General features: G+C 52.0%; 1 protein-coding gene across 3 annotated transcripts; it reads left to right on the plus strand.

Moving 5' to 3' along the window:
• Positions 1-2310: 2310 nt before the first annotated feature.
• TGIF2 (TGFB induced factor homeobox 2) lies at positions 2311-22103 on the plus strand. Of its 3 annotated transcripts, none has more exons than XM_005214798.4 (3): positions 2311-2461; positions 6069-6294; positions 19313-22103. In XM_005214798.4, exons 2-3 carry the CDS (start codon positions 6103-6105, stop codon positions 19832-19834), a joined length of 714 nt encoding a protein of 237 aa, XP_005214855.1. In that variant the 5' UTR covers positions 2311-2461; positions 6069-6102; the 3' UTR covers positions 19835-22103. The 3 variants fall into 3 exon arrangements, with proteins under 3 accessions (XP_005214855.1, XP_005214856.1, NP_001193014.1); XM_005214799.5 differs by having other exon boundaries at positions 2311-2367; NM_001206085.3 differs by lacking the exon at positions 2311-2461 and having other exon boundaries at positions 6103-6294; positions 19313-21033.
• The last annotated feature ends 343 nt before the right edge of the window (positions 22104-22446 follow it).

The following is a 22446-nucleotide window of genomic DNA, read 5'->3' on the forward strand; positions in this document are numbered from 1 at the left end:
ACGAAAGTTCTCAGCAAGTATACCCAACCCCCCCTTCGTGCTAGGACGCCACAAAGCGACATAATAAATAAACCTAGGCCATCCCCTAGGTAGCGCTCAGACTTACTCCAGTACAACGTACCGCTGTGCAGAGGTCCCAGAGTGACCGTGAGCAATCGGCTCCCAGTGAGAGGCAGAGAGTTGTTTCACATTTTTCACCAAAGTAAATAGTGCTGCAAAGAACAATCTTGAGGAAGCATTCATGGTTGCAGAAATGGTTCTGCAACCATTTCTCAAGACATTCCTAGAAGTACATTTCCTGGCTCAAAGGATGCACATAAATTCTGGTACTTACCAGTTGAGAAATGTTGTACGGTAATTCTCAAGCTCTAGGAGTACTTAGGCTTTACCTGCGGAATTTGTTTACAATGCACCATCTTGATACCCTACCAGCAGCCCCATACCTCCTGACTCCCCCTCCCCCTCCCCCTCCAGGAAGTCTGGGAGGGGCTCCTGAAGCTGCTTTGTTATCGGTTCCCAGGTGGCTGTGCTTCGGGCTAAAAGGAGGAAGGAGCTGCTCCCTTCCCTTCGTCCTGATGGACTGATACCTGCTGTGGCACAAGAGCTGGGAAATACTGGCCTAGGGGGCTGCCGCTGGCTGAATACACAGGGTCATCCCATGCACTTGGCACAATGCCTGTCGCCAAGTGCTGGGAACAGTCACACTGCCAGGCTCACCTGGCTGCAGCTGCTTCCCCTTCCAGGTCCCCCTCACCTAGGCCCTCTTCCCCTCTGTGATCCTAGTGACCAGGGCCTTGAGGTTTTTACCTTTCTTACCTGAGAATTCATGTAAACCTCCCTTTCTCTCTCAGAAGGCTGTGGACAGAGCACCCCAATAAATTGTCTGGGGCCTTTAGTCAGGCCCTGGTTTCCCCATCTGAAATGGAAGCACTGGGCGGCAGAACTGGCACCCTGGCGATCGCAGCAAGGAGAGCAGTGTGGCCGACTGGGTTCTAAGCATTTGCAGGTTGGTGCGGCTTCAATGAGGAACCCAGGTGCACCTTAACAATCATTTAGTCAGCATTCTGATGGGCTTAGGGCCTGGGGAGCAAACTAGATCTTTATTCTGAGTTCTCCATAGTTAAAGTGCAGTTAAGACCAAAAGCCATTTCAAACCTGCTGATTTCCAAGCTCAAGGGTCTTACAGGAACCAGAGGCCCAGCAAAGGCCTTGCCCATTTTTAGGCTGACTCTGTGTTAGACTCTGTGCTAGGCTCTGCGGGGCACAAAGTCTCCCCGAAAGGCCAGCAGCTTGGTCAACAGATTATTTCACAGAATGTGGAACAGAGAGCAAAGAGCAGGGAAGAGAGTGGGTAGGGTTGGGGAGACCAAGGGAGAGATACTGGAGTTGGGTGTCCTGGGCAGAGTAAAAAGATACCAGCCAGGAGCACTGAGAGCTCTCAGGTGGTCTGCCTCCTTCAAGGGCCGGTCTCAATCAGATAAGGGCTTGGCCTGAGCTACTGGACACACCTGGGCTGAATGACACTGGTTGACCCTGTAACAAGTAATCGCCAAGAATCGCTCACGGGCAAACCAAGGACTGACATATAAGCCCCTACCGCAAGAGCCGAGGGTGACACACACGCAGTGCCTCGCTTAACGTCACTGTCTTACAAACACTCCTTAAACACTGGCTGTTTTTCCCTTTGGTTGCCCCTTGTGTGATAACTCTAGGGCTACGTGCTTTGCGGTTGTGTTTGAGGGGTGACCTCTACCCGACTCTATGAGACCTTGAGGACAGAACCAGCGTCATATTCAGACCGAAGTCCTTACCAGTTGGGGGGCGGGCAGTAAATCCCCGGACCAACTGGGCCTCAGTTTCCTCTGCGAGCAAGGGAAACAATCAACCCGCCGGCGGGAGATCCCGGTGGAGGGAACAGACTAACAAACGTTAAGATCTGCATGACTTCTCCTCATTACGGCCCCCACCCCCCAGCGTGGGGCACACAGTAGGCGCTCCGGAAACGCTCTCGGAAAGGAGGAACGGGCCACTTCCTGCCCCCCAAGCGGACCGTCCCGACCGGGGTCCCAGCGCTCCTCTCCGGAGGCCATGCGGCATTCCTGCGGGCGGGGGTGGGCGCAGGAAGAAGGTGCCCTCCCGGCCCCGCCCCCTCCGGGCGCGGTGGGCGGGGCCAAGCCCCCAGCCGCCGAGGGCCCGCCCCGCGGGGGGTGGGCGTAGCGCACCGCGCTCCGCACAAAGTTTGTTTTCTCCCTCCGGGCGGGTGGGGGAGGGCGAGCGGAGCGCCGAGGGGAGGAGAGGGGATCTGACGTCAGGCCGCGAGGTGCTTTCCAGCCGCGAGCTGTCAGGCCCGAGTGTCAGGCCCGGCAGGTACGCGGCGCGCTCCCCCGGCGCCCCCCGCCCCCTGCCGGGACGCCCGGGACCAAGCCCGAGGCCGCGTGGACGGAAAAGCCGCTTGGGGAAAGTCAGTGCGGGGCGCCGGAGTTGGGGGGGCCGGATGGGGGCGGGGGGGCGCGCGGACAACTTGGAAAGTTTCTTTCTCTCGGCCCGGCGGGGGAGGGGGCGTCGTCCTAGCGCGTGCGATTGTGGGTGTGTGAGCCAGGGTGTGTTTGTGAGTCCCGACTGCGGTGTGCTGGTGGGGGCCAGTCGGGGTACGGGGGGGAGCGCGGCTCTCCCGCCCTCCCCCCCTCCTCCCGGAGGAAGTTCGCTCGGGGCCCCTCGGTGGTGGGGGGGACCCAGCTCCCGAGGATCCCACCCCGGGAAAGGGCCGCCCCAGCCCCGGGGCCGGGGTTGAGCGCGCGGGGGGCGGGTTTGTTTGGTTTCAAAAGTGCACGTTGCTAACCGCCGGTCGCCCCCCCCCTCCGCCCCCCGCCGCGGCCGAGCCAGGGAGGGGCCCCCCGAGAGTGACAGCTGCGGGTGGGGGCAGCGGGAAGGTCTCGGAGCTGGGGGGTGCCGGGGAGCCCGCGCGAGTTCCCTTTTCCTTTGGAACAAAGGAAAGTCTGTCTCTGAGGCATCTGTCACTCCCGGGCGGGCCAAGGGAGCGGGGCGCGTGGGGCCGGCGACCCGAAGAAAGTTTGTGCGCGCCGGGTCCTTCGGGCAGGCCGAGTCGGAGCCGAGCCTCCCTCGAGGGGGGGGGAAGCGCGCCGTCCCCGGGGCAGGGGGCGGCCAACATGGAGTCTGGGCGCAGGGCTGGTGGGGGGGGGGCGGTGCGGAGGTGGGAGCCCAGCCCCCTCCCCTCCCCCTCCGGGCCGAGTTCGGAGCACAAAGCCGAGCGCGCAGGCTCGGCCGGCCCCGCGCCCCGAAGAGTCAGCCAGCGCCGAGCGGCGGGGGAAGGGGGGTGGGAACCAAACTTTTTCCTGCCCCGGGACAGACACGTGAGTTTTCTTTCTTCCCGAGCCCCCGCCCCACGGGGGTGGCGGACCGCCGGGGAGCCGAAGCGCCGAGTGTGACGCAGGGTGGCGGGGGGGTGGGGGGAGACGAGGGGTGCCGGCTCCCCGAGCGCAGGCCGATTCCCCCGCCGCCCCGTGAGCCATGTGCTCCGACTCGGGTCTGGGCCGCGGGGGAGGCTGCGCGCTTTGTGTGAACTGCTGGGAACGCCGCGCGAGGGCTCGGCCCGGGGGAGTGTCGGCTGAGCTGCGGGGAGTTGTCAGAAAGTCGATGCGGGAGTGCTTGCAGGTCCGGCGTCGTGGAGTGGTGCCCCGGGTGTTGTGTTCAGAGGGTGCTGCCGCAGGCCAGTGAGGGTTAGAACTGATCACTGGTGTGATGCCGTCGGGAGTTTTCCCAGTCTGAGAGTTCGTGGCGGGGTGAGTCGTTTGGAGTTCTTGGGTGGGCGTATATCCAGGAACTGGTTGCGTGGTACCAGTTGTTCGTGCTGGAGGTGGGATTTGTAAACTGTGTGTCTGCTGGATTTGTCGGTGTAAATCGTGGGGGTTCCAGGAGCTGAGCGATGGGTTGGTGCCAGTTATCGGAGTGCTGTTAAGAGTTGCCTGGTGTGAGGCTGGGTGGGAATGTGGGGTGTGAAGGTGGCGAACCTCCCGGCTTGGGGTTTGTGAACGGTGTTTGCTGTATTTGTCGGTGTATATCATGGCTGGGGCGCAGACACTGCGGTGGGGAAGTCTGTGCAGGGTCATCTCCGCAGGCCACCCACTGGAACCCTGCAGACTGGGATTTGACTGGCAGCCAGGGTGGAATTTGTGCAGATCACCTCGGGTAAACTCCCAGCCTGCCAGGGCTGCATCCTTGCCTGAGCTCAGGTCCTGACTGCCCTGGCCAGCTAAATCTCAGAAACCTGACCTCAGAAAGCAGCCTGCTGTTGGTGCTCTCTGCGGAGCGGCATCTCTCACCAGTGTCTGTCTCACCTCCAGGTGGCCTGGCTGGGAGAGTAGACCCTTCCCTCGAAAGCCTGGCCTAGCCAGCCCAGATATCTGGGCTCTGGCCCAAGTCGAGGAAACAAAACCTGGGAGATGCCAGAGTCTGCTGGCCCAGACTGCGAGGGAGCTGTTAAAAGGCTGAGGAGGGAGGAGCCTTGAGATTCTGGCATCAGCTTGTCCTGGAACTTTTGGTTTTAAAAATGTAAATCTCTTATTGCCTTTGCGGAGGAGAACTTTGGCCGGGGAGGGTGCGGATGAGCAACTGAGTTGGGAGTGTCTAGGGAAACACCTTCCTTCCATTGACAGATGACTAGGAAGCGCAGGCCCAGAGAGGGAAGGTTGGTTGCCCCAGGTCACACAGCCAAGCCGGAGGAACCAGAGCCTAGCCTTTGCTCATTTTTCTGGATTTTTGAGGCACTGATTGCTAGGGTTTCCAGACTCCACACTGGGTCTTGGGAGACCTGGGAAGCAAGAAGGCATGGGGGCAGGGCAAGCTATCAGGGTCCAAACCGTGCTTCCATACCATATCCTGGAGGTCAGATTCCGCCCCCACCCCCCCCCATAACAACTTTATTGAGGTATAATTCACATACCATACAGCTTACACTTTATTTTTTTGGTTGCACTAGGTCTTCGTTGCTGCCTTGGATGGTGGGGGGGCTTCTCTTTGTTGTGATGCGAGGGCTTCTCATTGTGGTGCCTTCTCTTGTTGGGGAGCCGGGCTTAGTAGTTGTGCACGGGTTTAGTTAGTAACTCTTCGGCATATGGGATCTTCCCTGACCAGGGATCAAACTTGTTTCCCCTGCATTGGCAAGCGGATTCTTATCCACACTATACCACCAGGGAAGTCCCCAGCTTACACATTTAAAGAAACCAATCAGTGACTTTATTATCTGGAAAAGAAACTTCGTACCCTTTAGCAATCACTCTTCTGTCCTCTTCCAGCCCATTCTGAACATTTCATAAAAATGGAATTACACAGTATGTGTTTTTTGTGACTGGGTTCTTTTACTTAGCGTGGTATTTGCAGTTTCATGCATAGTGTAGCCTGTATCACGACTTCCTTTTTACAGCCAAATAATATTCTACTGTATTATGGGTAGACCGCATTTCATTTATCCATACATCTGTTGGAGGACACTTGGGTTGCTTCCACCTTTGACTATTATGAATAATCTTACTATTAATGAATAATGTTGTACAAGGTTTTGTGTGGACATGGGTTTTCACTTATCTTCATAACCAGCTACCTTAGGCGTGAAATTACTGGGTCCCATGGTAACTGTTTAACAGCCATAGCATCTTGGATGACTTTCTGAATCTCTCTGGGCCTTCGTTTTTCTTATCTATAAAAGGATGATGATATTACTGTCTCCCTCACAAGGGCATGTTGAGGACTGAATGAGATAACAAATGTGAAGTGCTCAGTACAGAGCATAGAAAACAGGCCTCGGTGGTAGCTGTCATTACTGTCTGGTTCTATTTATTAATGATCTGCCATTTGTTTCAATAGTTTTTTCTGGCCTGATGAACTAGAGGCATTTTAGGCTCTTCTTCTACCTTGCCCAGGCTTTAGCGTGGCCTGGGACTGAGTTTCGATTACCCCATTTTTGGCGTCCCAGGCTCTAATGACGTGCTGAGGAAAGGGTCACAGGCAGCGCATGGTAATAATGTCCCCATTTCCTTTGTCACCTGTTTCAGACTTGCCTGGGGTCTCGCCTTGCCCCTAGACACCATGTCAGACAGTGACCTGGGCGAGGAGGAAGGCCTCCTCTCCCTGGCAGGCAAGAGGAAGCGCAGAGGGAACCTGCCCAAGGAGTCAGTGAAGATCCTCCGGGACTGGCTGTACCTGCACCGCTACAACGCCTACCCTTCAGAACAGGAGAAGCTGAGCCTTTCTGGACAGACCAATCTGTCGGTGCTGCAGGTAAGCAGGGGGTCGCAGGAGACTCAGGTTCTGGTCCCATCCCAGGCCTGTCACTGACTCAGCTGTGTGGCCTTGGGCTGGTCACCTGCCCTCCCTGGGCCTCAGTTTCTTCTTGGGTCAGGTGAGAATAGCCAGCCTTTCTGCCTCACGGGAAGACAACTGCATGAAGACTTCACAGCTAGATTTCAGATTCTGGAGTGTTCTGAAGAGGCAGGGAATTTCTATTAATGTCTGGGTGTCATCATTAATGCAGGAGGCCAGGAGAAGGTGAAAAGGCAGTGAGTGGGCTTCGGCCTATAGCCCCAGACTGGTGCTTCGATGGCAGTTTGGTTTCCAGGGGCAGCTGGTGATCTGCAGATTGGTTAAAAAGGAGTTGGAATCACAGTGAAGGAAAGGGCAGAAGGGAGAGGTTCTGGGGTCAAAACCCCATTCTGCCATGCAGGAGTTGTGAACCACACTTTGATTTCCCATTTGTAAAGTGGGGTTAGACTGCCTGACTGAACTGCTGTGAGGAAGAGATTCAGAACTGGCTGTGAAAGTGCTCTGTAAACCACAACCATGAAGATGCTCAAAGGAGCCTGATACCCACTTTTGGTCAGAGTGAGGGGAATTAGCTACTTTGGATTGTCCCTGTTGCCAACCTGCAGGTGTGTTTGTTGTTTTCATGATGCTGAGGTAAGACACCGACCCAGAGCCGGCCCCCAGCCTAGCAAAGGCCCATCTCCCTGCCCACCGCCTCCCCTTCCACGCCTGTTCTTCCCTGGCCCGTTACTCCAGCCCATGGCCCTACCTCTCTTTCCCTTACCCGGCTCCGAACCTCCCACATCTTCCAGCTGTTTTCCCTCTTTTACAAAGCCTCATGGTGAGTATTCAGCCCTCTGAATTCCTGTCACCTGACTTTATACCTGCTGGGCAGTGGTTAATCGGAGTCTGTCTGTGAGAAAGGCTCTAGAGTTACAGACCCTGACTTAGATCCCATCTTCTCCACAAGAGGAAGCCTGGACCTTGGCCAAGTCACTGCCTCCTCTCTGAGCTTCGTGTTTCCTCATCTGAGAAAGGGAGATGTTGGGAGCACTTTGATAGCAGGTCAGGGTGCGAGACCGAGAATTCAAGGCTTACTGGAAGGTGTTTGGCAAGGGCGGTGCTTTTGCTCTCCCTCTCATCCTCTCCTAGATCACAGGTCTTGCCCAGCAGTTCCGAGACCCTCTGTACCGACAAGCGCTATATGCTGGGCAGAGCTGGGGCCCCAGAGAGGATCCAGACACAGGCCTACCCTGGGCCGTGTCTAGTCTGGAATGGGACAGCTGGGGAAGACCTGGTCCCTGATGTTTGGGAGAAGTGATCACCGCTGGGACAGATGGCAGCAGAGATGAGGGCAGGGCTTCTGAGCAGGCCTGGAGCCTCAGAAGGCCTCCCAGAAGAGGTGGGCTTTAACTCACAGGATATAGAACAGCACAGGCCAAAGACAGGCACCTAAGAGCCAGGATTACCTAGGAAGCCTCCTGCCAGTCTTCTGCCCGTAGCCTTGTCCCTCCTGTCTCTCGGGCCCTTGAACTCTGCAGCCTCCGGGCCATCTCCCTTGGTTTCTTTTTGGCCTCTCTTGAGCCTGGCTTACTCTGGCGAAGCATCTTCTCATGCCCTCGTGCTCTGACTCCCCAGCCTAGGGCGGAGGCCGCTGCTGTGTATTCCAGTAAGCCTCTACCTGTGCTAAACCACCTGTCACACTTTATTGAAATTGCTTGTTATCAAGGACACTATTTCTCAAGCCTGAATCATGTATTGGCTTCTCTTAAAGAAAATATTTTTCATGGATTTGCCTACTTCACAGTGTTGACTTGAGTAATTTTTATCACATTCTTTAAGCATGTACAAACATAAAACTGGGTTTAAAAAAAAAAACAAAACTTGCTTTTGCTCTTATAGACAACTGTAAAATAACCAGTTTTCCGAGGTAAAGAAATGTAAAAGGAAGGCGATCCCACCCAGCTGCACTGCTGTCAAATGGTGGGTGCCGTGCTGCTGGCTGCACTGTGAGCGGGAGACACGGGACGCTGCCTGGCTCGAGCTGAGCGAGCTGGGTGGCCAGAGGCCACGGCACTGCTCCTTGTTACCAAAATGGAAACACAGGACCAAACCGTGCTTGTGCAGAACTCGTGGGCCCCTCAGATGCCACACCCCCAGATCCCTGCATTACAGAAATGTAGGTCTGGGACACGGATTAGCTGCTGCAGACTGGAGGCTTCTGCGGAAGGGCCGGCTGGGCTCGGCATCCCCTGGTGGGAGGGGTTTCAGAGGTGGCCACCCTGCACTAGAGTCACGCTGAGAGTTAAGGAGCAGTCTGGACCGTGGCGTTTTTTGTTTTTGTTTTTGTTTTTGTTTGACTGCATCAGGTCTTCGTTGTAGCATGAGTACTCAATAGTTGTGGTGCTTGGGCTTAGTTGCCTCACAGCATGTGGGATCTTAGTTACCCGATCTGGGATCGAACCTGCATCCCCTGCGCTGCAAGGCAGACTCCCAACCTCTGGGCCACCAGGGAAGTCCCCTGACTGGCATTCTTGATGAAAACTGTACTGTGAATCCCAAGCAGCGCCAGCCGTACACCCCTTCTTAAAGGTCTCTTCCTGACTGATAACATGTAATTTCTCCAAGCTGGATCCTTCCTTCTCTAAGGCGTTCCCCTTGATAGCCCTTTCTCAGCTCGTTTGCTCTCACCAATCCCTATACATTTGCTGTTGTTTAGATGCTCAATCATGTCTGACTCTTTGCGACCCCACAGACTGTAGCCCACCAGGCTCCTCTGTCCGTGGAGTTTCCCAGGCCAGGATACCGGAGTGGAATGCCATCTCCTTCTCCAGGGGCTCTTCTTGACCCAGGAATTGAACTGGCGTCTGCTGCGCTGGCAAGTGGATTCTTTACCACTGGAGCCACCAGGGAAGCCGGTATTTCAGGAATATTGCTCCTCTCCTACCCTGATTGAGCCTGGATCACCTGTCCCTCCTCTGCTGAAAACCCTTCAGTGGCTGCTGTGCCGACTGCGTAGCAGGCCTCGTCTCTGGCCTCCCATGTTCCCGTCACCCTGACAGATACCCAGACCCCTTTGCGCCCGCCCCTGACCAAGGAGACTTCTGACCCCAGAGGAGCTCTGTGCTTCCACAGCACCAGGACTGGTCAGCATCTGGAATTGACTGATGGCCTTTTTTTAAAAAAATTGATTGGTTTATCTGGCTGTGACTGGTCTTGGTTGCTCCATGTGGGATCTATTTCCCTGACCAGGGACTGAACCCAGGCCCCCTGCATTGGGAGTTTGGAGTCTTAGTCACTGGTGCTGTGCTTAGTCACTCAGTCTTGTCCGACTCTTTGCCTGCCAGGCTCCTGTGTCCATGGGGATTCTCCAGGCAAGAATACTGGAGTGGGTTGCCATTCCCTTCTCCAGGGGATCTTCCCAACCCAGAAATTGAACCCAGGTCTCCGCATTGCAGGCGAATTCTTTACCCTCTGAGCCACCAGGGAAGCCCTGAATGATTTTTAGAACAGTAAACTCCAGAAGCCTAGTCTTATTTATCATACATTCTAAGTGTTAGCTTAATGCCAGGTATCTGGTAAGTGCTCAGTAAATAATTCTTGAAGTGACAAAGTGAAGATTAAACTGCTGGAAATGTCAACAGTGAGGACTTCTAGAAATACGGAAATGCAGTGGCTCCTCAACCAGGAAAAGTTGGTGTAAGCCAGTCCCTGGAGGCATCTCTTTTTCCTGTATTTAGTTTTTAAAATTTCCATTATTTATTAAGAACATTTGCAAATAACCCCAAAAGTAAGAGAATATTGTAATACACCTCTGGCGACGGTCATCTGGCTCCAGCCAGCATCAACGTTTTGCCAAGCCTGTTCACTCCCTCCCGTGACGTCCCTTTTGATTGTCTCCTTTAACTGGCCCAGGAGCAATCTCATTAGCAAGTCAATGAGTCATTTAACTAACTGGTTTGCTGGTACTTGTCCCCGGGCTAGGCAGTTGCAAAGGTAAAAGCAAAAAGTCATTTGTGAAGGATTTTCACAGGTCCCAGCGACACCCTCTAAGCCCAAGTATTGCTGTTCTTTCTAACTGTTCTAAGGGGCTGCCTGCTGGGGAGGGAAGGTAAGCGTGGCAGGGAGGGGTGGCCCGTTCCCTCCACCGTGTGGAGTATTGATGGCGGTGTGCTCTGTGCGAGACCTGATGCTGTGTCCTGGAAACACCACAGTAGGCACTGCCCCCCACCCCCCCGGGGGAGGGAAGGCATTACTCAAAGGACTAAGGATTCAGTGTAGTTATTACCAGTGTGGTGTCAGCTGAACTGCCCTGGTAGGCGAGGCTTCTCTCAGGAAGCTGAGTCTGACGGGAATCCTGACAGACTTGAAGGATCAGGGAGGTGGGGTCAGCAGTCCCTCTGGTGCTTGTCCTGGGCCAGAGAGGAGCCAAAGCTGTAGTGACCTGTTGCGTGGCCAGGGGTGGCCTGGCCCTGCCCTGGCACGCATAGGCATGACCCTATGAACTGCAGCCTGCCAGCCTCCTCTGTCTATGGGATTTCCCAGGCAAGAATACTGGAGTGGGTTGCCATGCCCTCCTCCAGGGGATCTTCCCGACCCAGGGATCAAACCTGTGTCTCTTAACATCTCTTGCATTGGCAGGCAAATTCTTTTACCACTGAGCCTTACCATTCGAAGCTACTCTCTTTACTCCAAAAGGCTCCAAAGCCAGGCTCCCTGCTTCTTCCTGCAGGTTACCACTGTCTTCCCACCTTCAGGCTTTTCATCTGTATGGTCTGTTTTGTTCTCTGAGCTTTTGTGTAAAGCTTTTTTGCTTAAACACGGGGTTTGGTCCACTAGGACAAGTTAAACCAGTGGGCTAAACCAGTGGTTCTTCAGCTTGGGTGGCAGAATTCTGGAAAGCTTGCTTAAAAATACACATTCCTGATTCCACCCTCCCCTATCCCCCATCTATAAAGCAGAATATATAGTTTTTAAAAATCACGCTTGAGGTGATCTAACCCAGCCAGCTGCCTTTAGGAGCACCCAGATAGGAGTGGTCACAGCTCAGGTGGAGGGACCAGATGTTTGGGAAAGGTCTTTCTGCGCCCTCATTCTTTCCCCTCTTATTGCTTCTGTCTTTAACAGTTGAAAAGACTTCCTAAAGTTAAAGCACTCCGGGGACTTCCCTGGTGGTCCAGTGGTTAAGACTCTGTGCTGCCAATGCAGGAGACCTGGGTTTGATCCCTGGTTGGGAAATTTAAGATCCCACATGGTGCGTGACACAGCCAAAAAAATAAAAAGCACTCACTTGCCTTCAAAAGACCTACTCTGATCCTCATGGCCTTCATCAACTCCCGAGTGCCCCTCCCACTCCCATTTGCCACAGTGATTCCTTCTGTGTCTTTCTTCTGGGCCACTGATTAAAAAAAACTTGTGACAGGGCGGCAGCCTTTCAGGCAGAGCCCTGCTTTATGGTAGGGACAGTCTTCAGGCTCCCAGCCTGTGTTTTGGCATATCAATCATAGATTCACCTTGGCATTCTCCTTCCCGCTCCTCAAGGACCTTGAGCTGGGGCAGGTCACGTGCTTTTTTTTCTCCTGATCTAAGCTTGGGTTGAGCAGCCAGAGGGAGCTGCAGAAAATCCACACAGCCCGTTATCACGGCTGGCATGGTGGTACACTCGGGCCTTGGGCCCTTCCCCCACCTCCCTCAGCTGTGCATTTCTATCGGATGAGAAGACAAAACAGACAGTAAGGAGGCTGCCAAGTTTTCCGCAGGCCGGGGTGAGCTTGGGGAGGGGGGTGTTCTTACGCTGTTCGCTTCTCAGAATTAGAAGCCAAAATGGGAGGTGCAGCTAGAGGCTAGGTGCCCACGCATCTGCTGGTAAAGCCAGGCTCCCCTCCACACGACTGCACTCAAAACAGAAACACTGGTCCCTTGCTTCTCTCAACCCTGGTCACGTTTCTTCTACATCCGGGATAAGGGGGAGAGGTGCAGTGCTCTCCTGGGGCACAGGTAGATGGGGAGGCAGCTGGAGACAGAGATGGAAGCCTCTGAGCAAGGACGAAGGGCCTCGGGCTGACTGTCTTCAGTTCTTCACCTGGTTGTTGCCTGAAACCAGGCTATTTGGACCACATCCCAGCCTTTGCACTTGTTACTGAATCTCTCTGGTCAGGGCTCTGTTTCTTCAACAGCCTAAATAAAATGGAGCTCATCACAGAAGCTGTCTCATAAACTTGTTTAGTCACTAAGTCGTGTCCTGATTCTTTTGTGAGCTCGTGGACTGTAGCCCCACCAAGCTCCTCTGTCCATGGGATTTCTCAGGCAAGAATACTGGAGTGAGTTGCTTCTTCCTTCTGCAAGAGATCTGCCCAGCCTGGGGATCGAACCTGTGTCTTCTGCATTGCTGGCAGGTTCTTTACCGCTGAGCCACCAGGTAGAAGATTAAATGAGTTAGTTTGATGGGAGATGTTTGGATCAGCAGCGCGGTCATGTAGAGGGGAGCCTGGCTTTACCAGCAGATGCGTGGGCACCTAGCCTCTAGCTGCACCTCCCATTTTGGCTTCTAATTCTGAGAAGTGAACAGCATAAGAACACCCCCCTCCCCAAGCTCACCCTGGCCTGCGGAAAACTTGGCAGCCTGCTTACTGTTTTGTCTTGTTCAACAAGTGTCTGCTTTTAGGATTACGATGATGACTTCCAGCTCTCCATTTTGTTCCTCTGTTCAATAAGACACAGCAAATGAGAATGAGAAGAACAGGAGAGCCCCTAAAGCCAAAAGACCTGGACTTGAACCCCAGCTCTGTACTCAGAGGCGGTGTGACTCGGGGCACATTCTTTCATCTCTGAGTTCCGGGTCCCTCTAGTACATTGGGGATGCTGCTTACTACCGTCCAGGCTTGCTTGCAGATTAAACGTATCACAAGTGAGATGGTTGGCATGGTACCTCGTATCAAAGTCCTTACTTCCTTCATCCTCTTAGCCTGTTCAGTCTTACGTCTCCCTCAGGGCTCTCCTGCCACTGCAGCCAAGGTGATGGAGGTGATGGAGTGAGCAGCTCAGCCCCTGTCAGCTGACAGCTGTTGTCATGTGTGTGCTCGCTTGTACTGAGAGGACCAGAGAGGTAAGGCGGAGTAAGTGAGAACCGCAGAGGCAAGGTCCTTCTAGGCTGGAATGGAGAGGAAGAGAAGCCATGAGAAGGCTTTGGCTCTGCCTTGCCCAGGAGTGTCCCCAGCCTGACAGGACCTGGAGTCCAATGCTGTCCTTGGATCACCTGTAGAGCAAGTGTGGCTGCTGGGCAAGAAGCCATGCCAACTCCAGGCGCCAGCTCTGGTCATAGGTAGCTATGCCTTTGACTGAGTAGTGGTACTCAAGGCCTTGCCAATATATGAGCCAAGAAAGGTGATGGGGTAGAAACTGGTACAGGAGCCCTGAGGAGCCTGGGCCTTTGGTCCATTACCTGTAAGAGGAACGTTAGACATTTTTGCAGCCCACACAGTTCCCAGCATCTCAGCACAAGGCAGGTGTGTGTGTTTGGGGGGGGGGGGGGGTCCTGTCATTTCCTTCCCCTACAGCAGCTGCTACATGCTCTGTAAGTTATCTGTTGATAAACTAGGAGGAGAGAAAAGACAGGACCAGGAGAAGACTTAAATTGAAGAAAGTAGGGAAAACCATTAGACCATTCAGGTATGACCTAAATAAAATCCCTTACGATTATACAGTGGAAGTGACAAATAGATTCAAGGGATAAGATCTGATAGAGTGCCTGAAGAACTATGGACAGAGGTTCATGGCATCGTACAGGAGGCAGTGATCAAAGCCATCCCCAAGAAAAATGCAAAAAGGCAAAATGGTTGCCTGGGGAGGCCTTACAAAAGGCTGAGAAAAGAGAAGTTAAAGGCAAAGGAGAAAAGGAAAGACATACCCATTTGAATGTAGAGTTCCAAAGAATAGCAAGGAGAGATAAGAAAGCCTTCCTAAATGTTCAGTGCAAAGAAACAGAGGAAAACAATAGAATGGCAAAGACTAGAGATCTCCTCAAGAAAATTAGAGATACCAAGGGAACATTTCATGCAAAGATGGGTACAATAAAGGACAGAAATCGTATGGACCTAACAGAAGCAAAAGATATTAAGAAGAGGTGGCAAGAATACACAGAAGAACTATACAAAAAAGACCTTAATGATCCAGATAACCATGATGGTATGATCACTCACCTAGAGCCAGACATCCTGGAATGCAAAGTCAAGTGGGCCTTAGGAAGCATCACTATGAGCAAAGCTAGTGAAGGTGATGGAATTCCAGTTGAGCTATTTCAAATCCTAAAAGATGACGCTGTTAGAGTGCTATACTCAACATGCCAGCAAATTTGGAAAACTCAGCAGTGGCCACAGGACTGAAAAAGGTCAGTTTTCATTCCAATCCCAAAGAAGGGCAATGTCAAAGAATGTTCAAACTACTGCACAATTGCACTCATCTCACACACTAGCAAAGTAATGTGTACATGAACCATGAACTTCCAGATGTTCAAGCTGGATTTAGAAAAGGCAGAGGAACCAGAGATCATACTGCCAACATCCACTGGATCATAGAAAAAGCAAGAGAATTCCAGAAAAACATCTATTTCTACTTTACTGATTATGCCAATGCCTTTGACTGTGTAGGTCACAACAAACTGTGGAAAATTCTGAAAGAGATGGGAATACCAGACCACCTTACCTGCCTCCTGAGAGATCAGTATGCTGGTCAGGAAGCAACAGTTAGAACTGGACATGGAACAACAGGCTGGTTCCAAATCAGGGAAGGAGTACGTCAAGGCTGTATATTGTTACCCTGCTTACTTATATGCAGAGTACAGCATGAGAAATGCCTGGCTGGATGAAGCACAAACTGGATCAGGATTGCCGGGAGAAATACCAATAATCTGAGACACGCAGATGATACCACCCTTATGGCAGAAAGTGAAGAGGAACTGAAGAGCCTCTTGATGAAAGTGAAAGAGGAGAGTGAAAAAGTGGACTTAAAACTCAACATTCAAAACTAAGATCATGACATCGGTTCCATCACTTCATGGCAAATAGATGGGGAAACAATGGAAACAGTGATAGACTTTATTTTCTTGGGCTCCAGAATCACTGCAGATGGTGACTGCAGCCATGAAATTAAGACGCTCGCTCCTTGGAAGAAAAGCTGTGACCAACCTAGACAGCATATTAAAAAGCCAGAGACATTACTTTGCCAGCATGCCATGTAGTCAAAGCTATGGTTTTTCCAGTAGTCCTGTATGGATGTGAGAAATGGACTATAAAGAAAGCTGAACGCCAAAGAATTGATGCTTTTGAACTGTGGTCTTAGAGAAGACTTGAGAGTCCCTTGAACTGTAAGGAGATCCAACCAGTCCATCCTAAAAGAAATCAGTCCTTAATATTCATTGGAAGGACTGATGCTGAAGCTGAAACTCCAATACTTTGGCCACCTGATGCACAGAGCTGACTCATTTGAAAAGACCCTGATGCTAGGAAAGATTGAGGGCAGGAGGAGAAGGGGACGATAGAGGATGAGATGGCTGGATGGCATCACCGATTCAATGGACATGAGTTTGAGTGAACTCCGGGAGTTGGTGATGGACAGGGAAGCCTGGCATGCTGCAGTTCATGGGTCACGAAGAGTTAGACACAACTGAGCGACCGAACTGAACTGAGGAGGAGAACCGACAGTGTAGAAACTGGGTCGGGCCACTCACGGGCGAGGCCACTTCGGTGGTTAACCATGGTGCCCTGGCCTTGTGGGGTCAGCCCTGCCTGCTTCTGTCTGTTCCGTACACCATGACCTTTCCTGTCTCTCAGGCCCTTGACATTTGCCGTTCCCTCTGTCTGGAACATTCTCCCCTCAGCTTTCTGTATGGCTGGCTCTTTATAATCCATCAGGTTTCAGCCTTCCCATATCCTTTATCTACAGAAGTCTCTCTTATCCTTATATACTACCTTTTTATTCCTATCTGCTTGCTTCCTGGCACTTGTTGGCAGTGATGGTGATGTTTGTTCACTGCCAGTCTCCACAACCAGATGGACTTTAAGCTCCAGGGGACAGAGTGTGTATCTGTTTAATTCACAGAAGCACCCCCAGCACCAAGAACTGGCCTGGCACACTGTATTCACTCCGTAAATACTGAGTGAGCACGAAGTCCTGAAAGGGAGGGCAACAGGAAGGTGAGAAGTTCTAACTTGACCATACCAGTGAATAAAATAAGTTGGGCTTTGGGACTCTGGTATCCTGAGAGAAAGATGCCAGAGGGTAGGGGTTGTTGTTCCTTCAGATCCAAAGGGCCAGGCTTAGGGAGCCCTGGCTGGAGGTGGACTCCTGCCTGACTTCTTCAGGCTCAGCTTTATGTATGTTCTTGAGTAGAATGGGAGTTGATCAAACACATAGAGCTGATAAAACCGTTAGCAGAAAATTGTGTTGATGTATGGCCCATAGGGTCGCCAAGAGTAGGATATGGTTGAAGTTATCTAGCATGCACGCACGCACACACAGTGCTTAAATGGCTACTGCCGATGAACCCTTCTCAACGAAAACACCTAGAAACATGCCTAGATGTGTGGGTGTGGACCACGCTTCAGCCATGCTTCATCACCAGCATGCTCCCACAGTCTTTCTTCTCTGCAGTACTTCGTGTTAGCAGGAAAGGGATTCAGCCTCTTTCTTCCAGCAGTAGCTCCTCCAGTGGAGGGCAAGAGGGAGAAGGACATGGAAAAAATGATAAGGGGTTGTATTTGCCTGTTTAAGGAAAAACAGGTATTTATGAGCTTGCACTAGCTATGCAGCTAAGAAACTGTTTCCTAGTCTAATCCATAGCTTTTAAAATAATGCCCAGGTGAGCTGTTACAGGATTGATCATGTTACTCCAGGCTGTTGGGAGTAAATGAGAGGAAAGGGGATATGAGAGGCTGGTGGTGTAGATGCCAGCAGTCATGCCATAATTAGGTGCCTTCTCCTCGCGGGTGTACAGAAACTGTTCACACTTCTAAACTATTATCTGCCCTCATGGTGTCATTCATTCAAATATAAAAAACTGTTAGGCCCTACAGCAGCTGTGGTCTTCCCTGGTGGCTCAGATGGTAAAGAATCTGTACGCAATACAGGAGACCCAGGTTTGATCCCTGGGTCAGGAAGATCCCCTGGAGGAGGGAATGGCTGCCCAGTCCAGTATTCTTGCCTGGAGAATTTCATGGACAGAGAAGCCTGGCGGGCTGGGGTCGCAGAGTCAGATATGACAGACCAGCTAACACACTGCAGCAGCTGTAGGTGGAGAGATGTGTTTTGAAACCATTCCTCTGTCCAGCCCAATTTAGATCAGCCAAGACTTGTAAGAGTAGGCCTTGTCCAGATAGAGAAGTGGGTGTTGCAGAAAGAACGAATGTCATGTGCAAAAAAGCATGGAGACTTTTTTTTTTTTCTTTTTTAAGCACAGGGCCTCAACAAAGGCTGGTGAGCAATTTCACACTAAAAATTATACAAGGGCTGGAAAGATAGGCCATGAACAGGGGAGGGGTTTAATACCCAGGCCCAGGAGTCTGGACCTGATCCTATAGGTGGTAGGAGACAAATGGCAGTTTTCTAGAACAAGGATAATAGTGTTGCATTTTACTTTACTTTTTAAAAAATATTTTATATTTTAGGTGCATTTGGTCTTAGTTGCAGTACACAAACCATCTTTGTTGTGGCAGGTGGGCTCTGTAGTTTGAGGTACATGGACTCTAGTTGAGGCGCAGGCTCAGTAGTCATGGCACGTGGGCTTAGTTGCCCTGCAGTATGTGGGATCTTAGTTCCCCGACCAGGGACTGAACCCACGTACCCTGCATTGAAAGGCGGATTCTTAACCACTGAACCACCAGGGAAGCTCTGGGATACTGCATTTTAGAAAGTGACAACCAGTGGCAAGGCTGAACTGGAGAGCTGTGAAGCTGGGGACTATGAAAGAGAGTCCAGACAGATACAGGACTGGGTGCTGGACATGTCCTGGCTTTGCAGCATACCACTTCACAGTAAGAAACGTCATGCCTTATGCACAGGCCCAAGAGGATTGATCTAAATCAGCTCGACAGGAATGGGGTTGAGGTTCATGGTAGCTTTTCCAGCAGCATGTAGGAAAAAGGATTTACGTATGTTGGTCGAACGCACATTCAGCTAGAACCACTGGCCCTGGTTTTGCTTGGAAACAGTAACTTTTCTTCTACCTGAGAGTCCCGTAGTATCTCTGTGCCTCTTTCCCTGGCCTACAAGACTGTTCTAGAATCTCAGGAGTGAATGAATCACCCTTGGTCGTATCTCCTCTTCTTTCATACATCCATATCCAACTGGGTACCAGTTTCCCAAATAGATCAAACATTTGTCATCTTTTCATCATCTCTCTTAACCTAATTTGTACTAAAACCTTTCGCTCTGCTTCCACTCTTCTCTACATCACAAGTCACTTCTTTGCTTAAAACTCTTCTACAGCTCCCCATCACCCTTAGTATAAAGAATCAAGTCCCCACCATCAGAGATAAGTAACCTCTGGTTTCCACTCTGAGTTCCATCCAGGCAGGATGGCGCCTTCTCTGAGCTGACCTTGCTGAGCTTCTCGGAGGCACTTTGCTGCCACCTAGTCTTTTCAGAGGTACATCCCTCCCGATTGAATGCTCTTCTCTCTGGCCTCCCACCTGACCTGCTGCTTTTCCTTCACATCTCCGTTTTCGAGCCTTGTCCTCAGAGACCACTACCTTGAGTCCTCGCAAACTTGACTGGGTCTTCCCACTGTTGTCTCCAACAGCACTGCCGTACTGTCCCTTCATTGGCTGGATCATGGTTGCATTTTATTTTCATTTATATGATTTCTTTTTTAACTCTCCCCAACATCTGTCTGAGGGCTGCAGTTGTACCTGAATTGTTTGCTGTGTTCCTGGGGCCTGGAATGGGGGTTTTGTAGCTGGTTTTGATTGAGGAATCTGATCCCAGTTTCTCATTCTCATTCCAGATCTGTAACTGGTTCATCAATGCCCGGCGGCGGCTCCTCCCAGACATGCTTCGGAAGGATGGCAAAGACCCCAACCAGTACACCATTTCCCGCCGCGGGGGCAAGGCCTCCGATGTGGCCCTCCCCCGAGGCGGAAGCCCCTCCGTGCTGGCTGTGTCCGTACCGGCCCCCACCAACGTGCTGTCCTTGTCCATGTGTTCCATGCCGCTCCACTCAGGCCAGGGAGATAAGCCAGGAGCCGCCTTCCCACAAGGGGAGCTGGAGCCCCCCAAGCCCCTGGTGACCCCTGGTAGCACACTCACCCTGCTGACCAGGGCTGAAGCTGGAAGCCCCACGGGCGGACTCTTCAACACACCCCCGCCCACACCCCCAGAGCAGGACAAGGAGGACTTCAGTGGCTTCCAGCTGCTGGTGGAGGTGGCGCTCCAGAGGGCTGCGGAGATGGAGCTCCAGAAGCAGCAGAACCCATCACCCGCCTTGCTGCGCACTCCCATTGCCTTAGTCCCTGAAAACCCCAAGTAGGCATCCGCCAGCAGGGGTGCTCAAGGTTCGAGCCCGCTGTCCTGGGTTTCCATTCTGGTTCCCCTTCCCACAGAGGGTTTTCTTTGGATCACTGCCAAACATCAGGATCATCTCCTCTGTCCGGAGGTCTTCAGCAGGAAGACACCAACCGGTGTCACTGCTCTGTGATGGGACCTCTCTGCTGACTCTGCCGTTTCTCTAGGCCTCCTCGGTGATGAGACCAAGACGTGGGAGACAGGCGTGGTGCTGCTGCTGCTGCTGCTGCTTCAGAGAATCCCCAGGACGCCTTTGTTCCAGCCTGCTCTCCTGGGCTGGGCACGGGAAACCGGCTTCGTTCAGACCTGTGCTGGGTCCAAGTTGCCCCTGACAGGGCCTCTTTTTGTTAAGCCAAGGGTGGACATTCCAGGTTCATAAGTGTGAACAAAAGAAAAGAGGTACTGACCAGATGTAACAGAACCGAGTCCAGTTGGATGTTTAGGTTTTCGCCAAACTTTGTGTTTATTTTTCCCTCTTTGCTGTGGTTTGCATGAACAGGCGTAGTTAAACCCGGTGTAGGGAATGAGAGTGCATTGCCTGATGGAGCCTGATGAGCTGGGACTAGTTCACCACTGCAGCTGGGGATTGTTTTACAAGGAAGGAGTATTTTCATTTGCGGGACCATCTAAATCTCTGCAGATTTCCAAATGGTTGTTTTGTTGTTGGTTTGGTCCCGGTCGCCCCCCTCCAGAAAAATAGCAAAAACACTTTCATGGGCTTTGGCTTTTCTGCATCATGCACAGAAGGGGATCAAGCCACACCAGAGAGGGTCCAACAGAGAATCCGACCAAACCTTCTATGTGCAGAGCAGAGAAGGAGGATAAAAAGAGGTGTTTTTGGTTGTTTTTTTTTTTTGGTTTGTTTTTGTTTGTACTGTATGGTGGGGGTGGGGGTGGGGGAGGTAAGCTAGACTGAGGCAGTGGGGTGGTTTGTTTTTTTATTTCCCTCTTTAATCTTTTCTTTTTATCCTTGAAAGCTTCACCCCGTGGCCTGAGTTTTAAATTCCTTCTAGGAACTTGGCTTAGTGGGGCCAGAATGTCAAAGTTCCCTATAGCTCCTGCTTGGAGAGAAGTGAGCCATCTACTGGTCAGGAAGCCCTTAAGTGGGCAGCTTTTCCCATGATGGTGGCCGGAGACTATTCCCGGAAGAAACGTGGGATTGGTGCCCCGCTGCTGCCTGTGGACCTGCCTTGGGAGAGGCTGGGGCTAGAAGCCGGTTATGAAGCCTGGTCTCTGTGAGTGTCTCTTTGTTGCACCTTTCTGTAAATCAGAGCTGCAGAAGCCCCTGCCCTGAACTTCACAGTGAGAAAGATCAGTTAAGTCTTATTCTTCCTTCCCCTTACCCTTTTTTTTTTTTTTGCTGTTTTATTGCTGATAGCATTCAACAGCAATATACTCCCATCTTATAGTATATCCTAAGAAACACTAATCCTAGGTTATTAGCTGAAATATTTTTGTTATGAGTAACATTGTTAGTGGGCCAAAAGAGGTCAGGATACTCAGCCTGTAGTTTCCTGAAGTTGCCAGGTTGGGCACAGGAGCACAGTTGCTGGGTGTTGGCTGACTGGGGTGAGCCTGGCCAGGAGAAAGGCAGCAACATGTGTTCTATCCTTCTGGGATGATTTCCTGAAGACTTCAGGGAGGCTCCCCAATTTCTGAGTGGCTTGGCCCACCCATTGCTGTAGGAATGGGGATTGGTTAAGAGAGGGAGCTCTTTCTCTGTTAGCAGGCGAGTCTTCTAGGCTCTCTTCCACTTCCTCTCCTCTCTGGGCCCTCTCCTTGCATGTCCCAGGGGGATCAGGGACCCTCACCCTCCTGAGGCCCCACTGGGGAAGAATGAACATGGCAGCTTCAGGGTTAGTGGAGGCTGCTGCTTGCCCGGCCTCTACCACCCCACCCCATATCTGTGAGCCCAGGTCTGGCGTGACTGTTGTAAAACTTACAGCAGGGGACTCTGGAAGTGTATTGGGCTGGGGGTGGGGGGACTTTCCCTTCCCACAGTGCACTGAGCAATAGAGGGCGGTAAGGGGTGAGGGAGCCGTGCTGCTGAATTCTGGTTGGCATTCCCCCCTTGTACACGACGGGGAGGCTGGGGGTGGGGCAGGCTCTGCTTGGTCTGGTTGTGAGAGAAGCCTGGAGGAGAAGCACAGTTATCCCGTTGAATTATTTGAGCGAAAAACTACTGTAAATAACTTGTTTTTGTCTTTTGTCAAATAAAGTTGTCTTTTTGTTTTTGTCTTTGTTTTTCAAAGCAGAAAGATGATTCACTATGACCCTGGGCCCAGCCTGGAGACGGGACAGTGGCTGAGTTCTTACTCTGCCTTAGTTCTTTCACCCTCTCTCTAGTAGCTGCTTTTAAGTGTCGTGTACTCTGTGTTTCTGTTTCCTGGAGAAGGCAGTGGCACCCCACTCCAGTACTCTTGCCTGGAAAATCCTATGGACGGAGGAGCCTGATAGGCTGCAGTCCATGGGGTCGCTGAGGGTCGGACACGACTGAGCAACTTCACTTTCACTTTTCACTTTCACGCATTGGAGAAGGAAATGGCAACCCACTCCAGTGTTCTTGCCTGGAGAATC

Source organism: Bos taurus, chromosome 13, assembly GCF_002263795.3.
Source record: "Bos taurus isolate L1 Dominette 01449 registration number 42190680 breed Hereford chromosome 13, ARS-UCD2.0, whole genome shotgun sequence".
Lineage (NCBI taxonomy): Eukaryota > Metazoa > Chordata > Mammalia > Artiodactyla > Bovidae > Bos > Bos taurus.

What these genes read in the sequence shown, in the direction of transcription:
- TGIF2 (XM_005214798.4), top strand. Translation starts at nt 6,103, where the DNA reads ATGTCAGACAGTGACCTGGGCGAGGAGGAAGGCCTCCTCTCCCTGGCA. An exon ending in CCAATCTGTCGGTGCTGCAG is followed by an intron (nt 6,295 to 19,312) that starts GTAAGCAGGGGG and finishes TTCTCATTCCAG; the next exon opens with ATCTGTAACTGGTTCATCAA.